This window comes from Sarcophilus harrisii, chromosome 4, assembly GCF_902635505.1.
Source record: "Sarcophilus harrisii chromosome 4, mSarHar1.11, whole genome shotgun sequence".
NCBI lineage: Eukaryota > Metazoa > Chordata > Mammalia > Dasyuromorphia > Dasyuridae > Sarcophilus > Sarcophilus harrisii.
The window spans coordinates 21714804-21728531 of NC_045429.1; the positions used below are offsets into that span (position 1 = coordinate 21714804).

At 48.6% G+C, this 13728-nt stretch overlaps 2 protein-coding genes across 2 annotated transcripts in view; one reads left to right on the forward strand and one right to left on the reverse strand.

Annotated features, from left to right (window-relative positions):
* Nucleotides 1-3248, forward strand: part of USP24 (ubiquitin specific peptidase 24) — a 154683-nt gene extending 151435 nt beyond the window's left edge. The window contains 1 exon segment of the mRNA XM_031969046.1: nucleotides 869-3248. Coding sequence (XP_031824906.1) covers nucleotides 869-931 — 63 coding nt within the window. The 3' untranslated portion in view covers nucleotides 932-3248.
* A 6414-nt stretch (nucleotides 3249-9662) lies between these two features.
* PCSK9 (proprotein convertase subtilisin/kexin type 9) overlaps nucleotides 9663-13728 on the reverse strand; it is a 29321-nt gene continuing 25255 nt past the window's right edge. The window contains exon 12 of the mRNA XM_031969048.1: nucleotides 9663-13043. Within this exon, the coding sequence (XP_031824908.1) occupies nucleotides 12840-13043 (204 nt within the window). The 3' untranslated portion in view covers nucleotides 9663-12839. The remainder of the gene's footprint in view (nucleotides 13044-13728) is intronic.

Sequence of the window (13728 nt, forward strand, 5' to 3'; positions counted from 1 at the left end):
GACCGGGCCTGTCTGTCCCAAAAGGCCTTTCTCTGGGGCCACAGACTTTTCTTCTCTGGGAGATGAGGGTGCTCAGGCCTCTGCGTCTGCCCCCTTGTGGCTCTGGCCAGTGCTAAGCCTACGTTGGGGGGTCAGAGTCTGCATGATTGACGGCGGGCCCAGTGTCTTCATCCGGCCAATCCTGACTGGGGCAGCCTTCCCAGAGGCCGGGGGTCACAGTGGGCTGGAAGCGCTTGTCAAGCAGCCACCTCACATGGAGCTCTGAGCCCCCCCCCCGCCCCAGAGAGAGGCAGCCCCCCCCTCTGGGATATGGGACGGGAAGTTCTCTTCCTAGTGAAAGCGGCTTGTGGGGCTCCCAGCTTGGCTTATTTTTCCATCGAAAGCAGGCACGACTTGCTTCTTTAGCCCCCGAATGCCCGGGGACTCCCCATGTTGCTGCAGCTTTAGAGCCCCAGCATGTTCTGTAGCCACGTGGCCCCAGGCTAGAACCCAGAGGTGGGAGCTGCCCCGAGCACCAGAGCTGCTGCCCGACGGCCGGAGCCAGGATGGCAGCAGCCAGGCTTTGTAGAGACTCGGGGGAAACTGGGCTCTGCGCCCCCCCCCCCCCCCCCCCCCCCCCCTCCCCCCCCGTCCCCTGTCCCCCGTCCCATGGCTTGGCTGGTGAGCCAAGGCCTGTTCTGAGCCAGGGCCCGCAGCCCTGGCCACACCACCTCTCTGAGTCGAGGGCTAGCCTAGTGGCCGGGGTGCTGGCCCCCCTTGTCCTGCGGAAGAGGGGGATGGAACAGATGGAGGAGCCTGGCACTGCATCCTAGCCGGCCCCCACGCTGGCTCTCTGAGGTGCGCCTTCTCACTGCCTTCTCTCCCTAAGGGCTCCGAGTCTCCCATGATGATTGGCGAGTCAAGAAGTGACCTGGATGATGTGGACCCTTAGAGGAATCCCCGCCTCACCGCAGAGTCAAGTCCGGACCTCCTCCTCGCCGCCTGGCACCTTTGTGAAACTAGAATCTCATCTTTTTAAAAGGCCTGGAAGTGGAACTTGGAAAAAGCTGAAGTGACTTTGGAGGATGGTGCACTCTGAATGGGAAGTCCCCTTCGGCTGAGAGAAGGAAGACTGGGTCACTCATCATGACCGGGGAGACCCCAGAGCCAGATTGAGCCACAGCTGCACCAAGGGCGGCCGGCCCAACGCAGAGAACAGTTCTTGTCAAGGTTTTATCAAATAAAGCTCATGGTCGAAATTTTTATTATGTGAACCTAAATGAGTGAATGTAGACATGTCTGTGACGCTGCCAGAGGAATTGCTCTGTCCCGGCTTTTAGACTGAAGAAGATCGGGCGGCCTTTGGGGAGGGGGCAGACGCTTCGTCCTTTCAGTGATCCATGTGTGACGCAGATGTGCTTTTGATTTGTAAAATAGTAGAGAGTCCAGTTTACAAGAACTCGCTATTGAATATGTCTCCCTAACTATCTGTACAGAACTCCCAAGGGCTCCGGGGTCGGCACCGATCCTCGGCAAGTGCCGCCTGGATCCACACTTTAGGAGTCAGTTGGCTCTTTATGGTAATTTTTAATATCATTAAGATTGTAAAGAGCAATAAACAAGACCCCATTCTCCAATTTATACAGGGCTGCGCTCATTTGATGCTGGGCACTGAAAAAGACGCGCTGAGTCATTTTTTAAAAGAAAAAAACCACCCCCCCTAAAAAGCACTTTAAGATTCAATTTTATTGACTCCATCAAATCATCTTTTTTTAACATATGGAGACATATTGAATAAACTGTAGTTAAAATCAAGTGATCTGCAATCATTTGCTTTGTCTTCAGAATCACTGAGAGTTGGAATCAGTTGTATCCAATGAGAAGCTTTTGAGTTGGGGGTGGGGGGAACCACATTGTGGGAGTTTATAGCAGTTTTACTCTAAGGGGAAGAAATGCGATGCTTTGTTGTGTGTGTGTTCACTTTTCATCTGAGCAGACAGACAAGCTACAAATGCAGCAGCCAGAGTGAGCTGCTTGCCGCTCACTGAAAGGCGGCCAGGCCACCCTGAAGGCCGTTCGAACGATGACCCTCTCCTGTCCTGTCCACCTTTGGTCACCTGTGCTTTCTGTCCGTTTGTTCCTTGATTTACACATTCTGCCTTACTTTAGACCGCGCAAGGCACCGTGCTAGGAGAAGCTGAGCTGGGGGTGGGCGAGGGCGCTGGAGGCACGAGTGGCCCCTGAGGGCCTTGCCCTTTCTTCTGTGTGGTGGGCAGGCAGCCGGGCAGCACCATCTCGCCGCCGGGGCCGGCGTTTCCTGGGGTCTTACTGCTGGGGCCGTGTTGCTCCCTGTGGGCGACACGCTGACTGTGGCTCCTTGGAAGGGAAGGCTCCGTCCCCCAAACCACTGCAGGGCCAAGGAAGCAGCACTGGCTGTCAGCACGTTCTAGCAGCTTTCCAGCGTTCTCCCGATTCCCAGGGAATGTTGAGAACTTAATTTTGAATGACGTTGTCAACGTGTCTTCCTTTGCCCTCAGTCCCCCGGTTGCCCCCTCGTTGCTTCTTGTTGCCGTGGTGACGCCTGCTGGGCTGGACGGCCTCGCTTTCTCAGGAGTGGAAGGGTCACTGTCGCTGCTCCCATTATTTCCTATGGAAACAACGCCTTCCTCGCACAGCCCACGGGCTGCTCTCGCCATCCCCGGAGACAGGATCGATCGACTCCGGTTTGCGGCGTGGTCGAGGAGGGTCGTTTTCACTCAGACGAGTAAAGACTCGATTTCCGGCTGCTGTAGCCACAAAACCTGCTGATGACTTTTTTTTTAATGTAACTCAACAAAAGTAGCTGTGACAGGCTTAGGTCGAAAGAGTTGTCATTTCTACTGCCAATTTTGTGGATGAAAACGTTTTTATAAATCTTTCAAAGCGGTCTGCCGTCAAGCGGGAATTGCACAACTCGCTCTGCTGTGTGCTCGAGGCTCCGGATGAAGACAGAGCTTCAAGGATGTCAATCCCGCGTGCCGACCCCATGCCGGCGGTGACAAGCTTCCTGGAGCGTCGTCCCCTCGCCCTGCCCCCCGACATCCAGACCCTCGGACCCCCTGAGGCACACACAGGTCCCAGCGGGAGGGAGTCTTCCACTGCTACCTCGAGAGTCCAGCAAAGGGAGGGAGGATTTGCTAGGGGGGGAATCTGAATTCACTGTTGCTTTTACGACTGGCAGAGTTCTCATGGCTTTTTGGAGCATAAAATAAAAGTTTTTCAAAAAAGTAGAGTCGGGTCTGGCCAATGTTTATTTTTAATGGGAAACAGGACTGGGTCCTGTGGGCCGGCTGGACTCTCGGGCCCCGAGTGTCCCCACAGACTCACCAGAGAGCCTCGTCATTGCGCTTGTGCATCATGCAAAGGCTTGTGCTTTTTCTCTGCACCGCTCCATGATTCACAAGCAAAGTGTGGAGCGGGAGCCAAGGCTGGGCAAGTCTGACCTGCAGCCCCTGGGCCCTCTGTTTCTGGTGAATCCCATAGGATCCCTCCTCAGGATCAGGTTTTAGATGCATGAAACGCAGTTAGGGACACAGACCCCCACCAGAGAGGCCCTAATGAGACGCTCCGAGCTAGAAGCAATCCTGCCCCATCAGATTTCTGTCCCAAGAGACCCTGGGGCCTGGGAGGGAAAGACCATCTGTCCTATCCGAGCTGGGAGCAAACTCTGCTTTCAAAGAGGTATTTGCCCAAGTCAGGCCGTTCTCTTCGTCTCTCTGTATGATCCTCATTTTGAGCTCCTTTGCCCTCCAAGGGCAAACCTCTTGTTCGCCAGCCCCAGCTAGGACACTTCTCCCATGGGGTGTCAGTAGGGATCCAGCCCCAGGGAAAGGTCTCCCTCCCTCGCTTCCTCAGGCCACGCCATCTTCCCTCTGGACCATAGCTTGCTCGAGCGAGGTACTGGGCTATGCTGGAACGCTGAGTCCAGAAGCGGGATCTGTCATTAGCAGAAATTTGGCTGGGGCCCATCCATCCGCCCCCACCACATGCCTCCACTACAAGTGCTAGACGGCTCTGCTAAAAAAGGAAAGGAAAGGACTCACATTCTGATGGGGTCACAAAAGACCAAATAGACCCAAGCTGCACTGGTTGGAAAGGAGCTGAAGGGGAGGATGACCAGGTGAGCAACCTCATCTAGAAGTGGAAAAATCATACTGGAGGAGATGGGGGTTACATATGCATATGTGGGCCCAGTTTACCTACTCTATGGTCTTGAATAGGGTGAATATCTCATTTTAGAGAGGAGAAAAATGAGGTCTGGAAAGACTCCTCCAGCCGATGACTGTACAGCTATTAGGTGGCAGAGGCTACTCCATCTGGCAGGGTCACAGGAGACAGCTGGTCGTTCTAATGGCTAATCTTCCCCGGGAGACTTTGCAGGCACTTTACGTGAGCTCGTGTAAGCTCTTGAGACATCCCTGCAAGAGGTTTTGCATGTTTGCTGTTTGCATTTTATGGATGAGGAAACTGAGGGACCAAGCTCTTAAGCAGTGGGCCTAGTGTCCAAGACAGGATCCAAAGTCAGCTTTCGCTCCAGTCCCAGTGCTCTTGCCAACCTTCGGGACTTTCATCGGCTCCTGTGGGCTGGTCACCTGTGGAGAGGAGCCGCTGGTCTAGAGGCCCAGCCCTTGGCTCCTATGTCTTCCATCAGTGAGTGCCTTCCAGGCATCTGGAGTTGGCTCTTTCACCCTAGAAGGCCCCTTCTCTCAGCACTCAGTGTGAGTGGTCCTCCCTGCCCCTCATCCTCATCCCCTAGCCTGTCATCCACCCCCAGCCTTAATCCAGACTCATCCCCCATCCTGGATCTTGGCCCTTACTTGGTCCCCTTTCTACCTATTAAGGCTTCTTACGCTCCCCCTCCACCCAGGCTGTGAAGACTGAGCCTGAGGGCCCTGCCCCTTTACCTCCACCTCCTCTCACTGGCTTCCTTCATCTTCTGTGCAGGAGACAGCCAGGAGTGCCTCCCCCCATGGATCTCTGTGCCTAGTTCTGTGTTGCCTCCTCTGTATCCTCAGGCACTTGGCACAGTCCCTGTGTTTTGACTGATGGAGAATGTAAATTCTCACAGGAATCTTGCCTTTTGTGGAATCTTATTATCCTGCAATGCCCGAGCTGGGAGGCAGTGCAGAGCTCATGGGCTCCACTCCCCTCATTTTCCCTATTTAAGAAAGAACCTTCTGGCCAACGTTAAGACCCAGGGCTTCTTCAGTCCATTACTCTAATGTCCCATCATGGCTTTCTGGGCTGGATAAAGACCAGGGCCCATCCAGCTGGCCCGAAACTCAAAGGCATACCCAGTGTTTCTGGATAGTCCTGATGTCCCTCAGTCCAGTGGAATCAGTATTCCATATTTTTGTTGTACACAGATCTCAAAAGTCTACTCAGTACTTCCTTCCTCAGCACTTTTCCTTTTCCAGATGAGATCCAACAAATTTCTATATGTAAAAAGCTTATAGGAAGGGACAAGAAGAGGGGGGGGGAGAGAGAGAGAGAGAGAGAGAGAGAGAGAGAGAGGGAGAGAGAGAGAGAGAGAGAGAGAGAGAGAGAGAGAAAGAAAATACTAGAATAGGTCATTTAAGATCTAAACAGTTAAATAATGCTAGGACAACGGGAAAATAAAAGCAATTGGTGTGAAACCCAGCACTTGGATTAAGAAGCTTTCATTCTAATGGGAATATCCATGAGACAGGTAAATCATATGCTTGATCATTTGAAGAGGTCTGGTAATAATAGATATATAGATTTCCCATAAACTGGCATAAGAAGTAAGCCTTGAGTAAATTCATGGGGAAGGGGATGTATAAAGTCCCAGCAGAGAAGGCAGTGTAGGCGATCTCCCTCCAACCTCTGACAGAAAGATCAGGAATTCCATTCCTCTGAACACCATGTTGTCAGGGAAAATGAAGACCTTTGAAAGGAAATAGCTGAAATGGGGAAAGGGGGACCTAAGTGGAGGAGGTGAAATATAACCCCTGTGTTAGGGTGACTGAACATGGAAATCTGTCTGCCTCAGTGGTCATCATCCATAAAATGGGGATATCACTTACCTCTCAGCATGGTGAGGATAAAATGAGAGGGTATTTGTAAAGCACATGACACACCTTAAAATGCTATGTAAATACTGGCTTTTAAAAAAAAATAATTTGAGACTTCTCAAAGAGGAGAGAGTTTGATATTCTTTGACGAATTAAGAAGTTGCTTATCCTCACCAAAATGATATTAAAAAAAAAAAAATCCCACAGCATTTATCCAGTGAGAGATCATCGAAAGAAAAGTGGAAAGAGGAAAAAGAAAAAGAGCAGCAGTTGGTTCAGTGAGCATTAATATAATTAGCACTGTTCAGTAATTTTTTAAACTGTATTCTCTTTTATTAACAGCATCCCTGATGTTACTCAGCCAAGACACTCCATGCTTTTTCATTAGGTGTCCTCTATGCCCAGAATTCACTCCCTCATCTTCACCTCTTGACTTCCCTGGTTTCCTTCAAGTCTTAATTAAGTCTCATCTTCTTCAAGAAACCTGCCCATCTTCCTTAATGCTATAGCCTTCCCTTTAAGATATTCTCTCTCTTCCTTCCTCTCTTCCTCCCTTTCTTTTTTCCTTTCCTCTCCCTCTCTCCCTCTTCTTCTTCTTCCTCCTCTTCCCCCTCCTCTTCCCCCTCCTCTTCCTCCTCTCTCTTCACTTTCATCTCCTCACTCCCCGCTTCACTCTGACTTTTTTTTTATTTTGAGAAATGACTTTATGTAAAGATAAAAGGCATCAATAAAACATTTCTTAAAATTATACTAAATCTTCTTGCCCTCTGTCTTTAAATAGCTATACCACCAGAAGCATCTTGCTTAATTGTATATGATTTAGCTTTGCTGAGTTATATTTGATTTAATTCATGAGCTGTTTCATGTTGATACACGGCAGCCTTAGTGACTGTGATAAATGTCTCTCATGTGAGTTCTTCACATTGCAACCCGCTCTCCCACCTAGCACCTGAGTATTTCATATCCCCGATGCTTCTTCAATACCACCTCGATTCTGATGCTGAGCCACTTGGCAGAGGCAAAGATTTTGATGGCAAGAACTTTCCTTTCTAGGTCTTCAGTAGTTGTGACTGTAGCCCTGCAGGAGCTGTGGCCAAGCTGCTCCTCCCCAGGGGTGGCTCCCCAGAGTAATGGCTGGGGACTTTGTGCAAGATGCATGGCTGTTCCCAAGGCTCTCGAGGTCAGCTTCCTGGGCTGCTTGAAGGGAGATGGGGGTCAAAGGGATGATGGATAGGCTTGTGCCATTTCCTGTCTCTGCTTTAGAGGGTCTTGCTGCTTCCGCGAGGCTGTTTTGTCTATCCTTTTATCTACATAGTTGCACGATATCTCAACCATAAGATTTTGACCTCCTTGAGGGCAGATGCTCTGTTTTTCCTCTTTGTATCCAAAACACCTTGTAAATAAGAAGTGCTTAATAATATTTATTGGTTTATAATCACAACCAAAAGTGAATTCAAGCCTTGTCAGAGCAGGTTTACAAGACAGTTAATAAAGCATTTTTATTTCACCTCAGCACTTTTGTTTCAATTTCTTCACAACTGGAGAAAGCCCACGTCTTCCAGTAGATTGATCTGTCATCCTCATTTTCTTTTTCTTATTCACAGGGTGCTTCCTTCCTGCCCACAAAACCTCCCATGTCTCCCTCACCCTCCAAAAAACCCTCAGTTCATACTTCCCTTTAATTTTTGCTTCATACCTCTCCTTTCTTTCAGAAGGCTGTGTGCAAGAGGCAAATCCATTTACTTTATTTTTTTTTATTGTTATAGCTTTTTATTGACAGAACCCATGCCTGGATAATTTTTTTACAACATTATTCCTTGCACTCACTTCTGTTCCTACTTTTCCCCTCCCTCCCTCCATCCCCTCTCCCAGATGGCAAGCATGGGTAATTTTTCAACATTGTCCCTTGCAATCACTTTTGTTCCAACTTTTCCCCTCCTTCCTTTCACCCTCAACCTTATATGGCAAGCAGTCACATATATGTAAAACATGTTAAAGTATATCTTAAATACAATATATGTGTACATATTACAGTTCTCTTGTTGCACAAGAAAAATCAGATTTAGAAAGAAGATAAAAATAACCTGGGAAGAAAAACAAAAATGCAAGTAGTCCACATTCATTTCCCAGTGTTCCTTCTCTGGGTGTAGCTGATTCTGTCCATCATTGATCAATTGGAACCAGATTAGATCTTCTCATTGCCAAAGATACCCACTTGCATCAAAATACATCCTCACACAGTATTGCTGTTGAAGTGTATAATGATCTCCTTGTTCTGCTCACTTCCCTCAGCATCAGTTCCTGTCAGTCTCTCCAGGACTCTCTGAAATCATCCTGCTGGTCATTTCTTACAGAACGATAATATTCCATAATATCCATATACCACAATTTACTCAGCCATTCTTCAATTGATGGGCATCCATTCAATTTCCAGTTTCTAGCCACTACACAAAGGGCTGCCACAAACATTTTGGCACATGTGGGTCCCTTTCCCTCCTTTGTGACCTCTTTGGAATATAGGCCCAGTAAAAACACTGCTGGGTCAAAGGGTATGCACAGTTTGACAACTTTTTGAGCATAGTTCCAAATTGCTCTCCAGAAAGGTTGGATCACAACTCCACCAACAATGCATCAGTATCCCAGTTTTCCCTCATCCCCTCCAACATTTGTCATTATCTTTTTCTGTCATCTTAGTCAATCTGACAGGTGTGTAGTGGTATCTCAGAATTGTCTTAATTTCCATCTCTGATCAATAGTTATTTGGAACACCCTTTCATATGAGTAGAAACAACTTCAATTTGTTCATCTGAAAATTGGCTGTTCATATCCTTTGACCACTTAGCAATTGGAGAATGGCTTGCAAATCCATTACTTTCTTCTCATTCTCTTACTTCCAACAAACCCACTTCTGGCATCATCATTCAACCAAAGCCGTTCTTTTCAAAATTACCAGTGATCTCTTACTGGTCACATTCTATAGCCTATTCTTAATCTTTCTCCTTCTTGACCTTGCATGCTCTTGAACACTTTTTTCTATTTGATAGTTTCTTTCCTCTTGGTTTTTTGGGGGGCCCTCTCTCCTGATTCTCTTACCTATCTGACCCTTATCAATCTCCTTTGCTGGATTTTCAAACATATCATGCCCACTCATAATAGGAGTCTCCTATGATGGCTTCGTCCCAGGCTCTCTTACTTGGCGATCCTATCTAAGGACTTAGTGGAGTTTTAATCTATTAAAATGTAAAACTCCACTAAGACTTCCCAGACTGTTCCTCTGCCCTTTGGACCAGGCTAGCTCCCATTTCTGGGATGGGAAGAGAAACTCCTCAGTATCTCTCACAAGAGCATGTTGTAAAGTAAAAACTCTATAAAACACAAAATGTTACAGATGGAATAAAAGCTCCTTGAGGGCAAGGATAATAACAATGATGATCATTTGTATTTGGAACTGGAGCACTGAGCACTTAAATGCTTAATTGGCTGCTCCATTGATGGAAATCAGAGCTTTGATTATAGTTCCACAGGTTCAGCCTTATCTCAACCCCTCCCTCCCCATTCCTATACCCAACCCTCCTCTTAACTGATGCATGGTCCACATCATCCACAGGCTATTTGTCATTAAAAGTTTTTATTTTTTTTTAAAGTCACTCTATAATAAAACAGACTACAAAATCCAGAATAAATACTTTCAAAATACAAAAGTCAAATGCTAAATCTAGAAAAGTTTAATCTTTATGTTAAAAAAAAAAAAAAAAACTCTCCCCGAAAAGCCCTAGGAGAGCTGTTTCTGGAAATACCCATTAGAGAGAGAGGGAACCGAGGATCAGGGTCATACTTTGGGAATCAGCAATGGCAGCCTCCAGTATGACTTGCTGTGATAGGGTGAGAGCCTGGGGTTCTTTGGAACAAAGGTAGTGTGGGTAAGGAAGGAATTGGGGGAATTGGGAGTCTACCACTGTCAGATTTAGGAAGAGCTGTTCTTTTTACCAAAAAGAAGTGTCATTTTCAACCTTCCCAAACCAGTCATAGCCAAGTCACAAACCTGCTCTCTGTTAGGTTCTAGTTTTTAGAGAAAGCAAGATGACAGGATGAGTCCTTCACTGTGTGGACCACGCAGACACAGGCCTCTTGTGGATAGAGCAGTTAAATTGGGGTGGAGTATGGCCACAGGACTGACGCTGTCCAGGGTGCTGGAAGCTGCTGCAGGGGGAGGACTCTCTTGGAGGAGGAGGGGTAAGAGAAACTTGGCCAAGCTTGTCATTATGAGGTCCAAGACCAGACCCAAGTCCCTGCACCTTCCTCATTTCTGCCTTCAAGAGGGATGATTCAGAAAACTAAGTGAAACAGTGAGATGTGCCCTCAACTCCCCCCGGGGACTGTTCTGTCTGAGCCATCTTGTTTTGTTATTCAGTCATGTCTGACTCTCCTCGTTGCCCAAGAGAGGAAAGGCTGGCCTCCCTTAGAGAAGTTTCATTAGAAAGGCTCCGTTACTCATGTCCTGGATCTCACTGGGTGGCGGAGCCCATCTCCCACCCCCTGGTGCATCTCATCACCTCGCACTTAGACTGTCTAATAGCTCTTGGTACCTGCCTGCCTCCTCTCCCCCCAACTCCAGTCCATTCTCCATTCAAAGCCTTCTGTTTAAATTCCAGGGGCTCCCATTCACCTCCACGCTCAGACACAAAACCCTCTGACTTTTAAAGGCCTTTTGACCTGGCCCCTCCTTCCCTTTTCAAACTTCTCCCTTACTTGTTCTCTACATAACCCTGATTCAAAGACCCTGGCTTGCCCCTTGTCGCTTCTCCAAAGAGATCCCTAGCTCTGTCACTGGCTGTCCACCATGCTGGAAACTCCCCCTCCGAATCCTTCCCAGATTCTTTAGTGCCTTCAAATGAGCCTTCAGGGGAAGGCTCGACTTCTGCAAGAAGCTTCTTCTGGTCTCTTCCCTCTGCTGATCACTTCTGATCTAATCAGTTGATAGCTTGTTCGTACACAGCTAATGACGTGCTGTCCCCCCCCCCCACTTGTCTGGGAGCTCCCTGAGTGTGGGGATTACTTTTTGCCTTACTGTGTATAGTATAACACATAGTAGGCCCTCAACAAATGCTTTTTGCCTAACTTTCCAGAATAACGTTTTTAAATGTATAAAAATACACAGGATAACAAAGGAAACCAAATGTTAGTGAAAATGATTGATTTCTCTCCCCCCCCCCCAGTCCACAGACCCTTTGAAATCCATCCATGTTGAAAGATGGTAAATCGAAAAGGGGGAAGGGCCACCTACATCTGGCCCAACACAGTCTTTTAACAGAAGCTGGGCCTTAGGGACAGCAAGGGATTTACTGAAAGGTGCCCAGGTTGTAGGGGGCAGAGTGAAGTTTGGACCCAGGCCCTGGCTCCCGATTGTCTGTGTTCTGTTCACTCTGGTTCACTGCCGTGCACAAAGAAGATGTGGTGGGAAAATGGGGAAGCCCCTAAAACCAAAGGTCCTTAGGGCCAAACAAAAGACAGCAACAGCTAAAAACAATAATAATAATAATAATAATAAGTGCTTGGATTCCCTTCCATCTCTACAGTTCATCTCTACAGACAGTTGGGCAGGGCCTAAAAATCTGGATTTGGCCCCGGTCTGGGAGTCAACTGGGAACGAAAAAGTGAGGAGATATTTGTTCCGCTGGCTGGCTGGTAAATACACCTTTGGCAGGATGTCCGAGAAGCACCCGAGGGTCTAGGAGAAGCCACCCAGCTGGGACCACCACACAGGGATCCAGAGAGCTGGTGCCAAGCCAGGAGGGAAAGGGAGCAGCCTCTGAGAGGCCAGGCTGCTTCCCTCCCATACTGCCCTGGGATCTCCTGCTCCCAAAGGGGTGTCATATAGGAATGGAACTCTGACTCCCGCAGAGAACCCCCTTCCCCGGTTTTATAGGCCAAAAGAGGGCATTCACGGGCACTTTATGTTCTGGCATTCCTCATTCTAAGCCCCCAACCCCCACGCTGATTTTGGTATTCCCAGCTCAGCTCCCTCCAAGCCCTAGCATTCACTGTTCTTGGTTCCTTCCCAACTTTGATATTCCCAATTCTAAGTTCTCACCCAACTCTGGCATTCCCTGTTCTTAGATTCTCCCAGCTCTGACATTCCCGGTTTGTTTCCTTCCCAATTTTGACATTCCCTGTTCTAGGCTCCCTCCCAGTTCTAACATTCCCTGTTCTAGGTTCCCTCCCAGTTCTGACACGCTTTGATTCCTTGGTGAGGTGAGTTTTTGCTGTCTCCCTTTTGTTCGCCCCCTTTATGATCTAGCACTTTCCTTTTAACTTGTGTCCTGACTGGGCGGAAAAGGTCCATGGTCAGCTCCTGAAGCTGGTCTGTAGGAGGGGTTTGAGGAGTCCCTACCACCTTGGAGAGATTTCCATTTGAAGAGGAGGGCCATGTGCAAGCATAGAAACTAGTTGCTAATGAGGGAAAGAGAAGGAGGAGGGGATAGGGGACAAGTGCCAGGGGGCTTCCCCATAGCCTCAAATCCCCAAAATCCAGGTCCTCATCACAGGGAGAGGCAGGGGTGGATCCCCCTCCTCTGAGGAGGGAAGAGAGAGCCTTTTCAGACAGTCCAAGCCCGGCTGAGCAGTGGCCAGCACTGAGGCACCTATGGGAGAAGCGTGAGGGAATTGGGTGGAAATTGAGAAGTGGGAAACGTGGATGCCCCAAGAATCTTGGTGATATCCTACGACTGAGGGCCAACACGGAAGGTCCTTCTTCCCTCCCCCCACCACAAATCCTGCCGGGAAGCATCACGGGGAAGTCTGCTGGTCTCTGGGCAGCTGTCGGTTCCTACAGCAGATGGCCATGGCGGCTGCTTGGCGGCCCCCTCTGCTGCCGGCATGGCTCTTGACCAGGCAGGTGTTGTCCACGGGGTAGGCGCCCAGGGTGCTCGGGCCGGGGGAGTAGGCGTTGCATCCGGTCAGCGTCCAGCCTTCTTCACAAGCCACTGTCACCTGTCAGGGAGAGCAGCAAGCACTGTGGGAAATGCAGGTAGTGTCTGCTGACCCCTTGGCCCCTTGGCCCCAGCCTGTGTCCAACCCAGCATGGGGAGCCACAGCTGGGGAGTCATTGCGTTGTGAGAGATTAAATGAAGTCAGCAATAGAGTGGGGGGGGAGGAAAGGGAAAGATAGAAGGGGAGAGGGAGAAGAGAGAAGAGGGAGGAAAGGAGTGAAGGAGAAAGAAGGAAAGAGTGAGAGAAGAGAAGGAAAAGGGGAGTAGAAAGGGGGAAAGTGGCTGAAGAAAAAGGGGGAGATGGGAGAAGAAGGAAAGAGAGAAAAAAAGATCGGAGGGACAGAGGGAGAGAGGGAGGGGGCATAAAGGAGAGGGAAGAAGGGGATGAGGGAGTGGGGAGAGCTACAAAGAATGGGAGGTGAGAGGATGAGAGAAGTAGACCAAAGAAGGATGAAGTGTGATAGAGAAAGAAGGAAGAGAGAGGAAAAAGAGAAGGATGGAGTAAGATGAAGGTAGAAGAGACAGAGAGAATATGAGAAAAGTGAGAAAAAGAAAAGAAAACAGGAGAAAAGAATAAAAGAGAGAAACGTTAAAAGGAGAGATCCAGAAGCAAGAGACAGGTAAAGAAAATCCATTCAAAAGAACTACAAAATGCATCAAGTATTAGAGAGTCCATCTACCAAGGT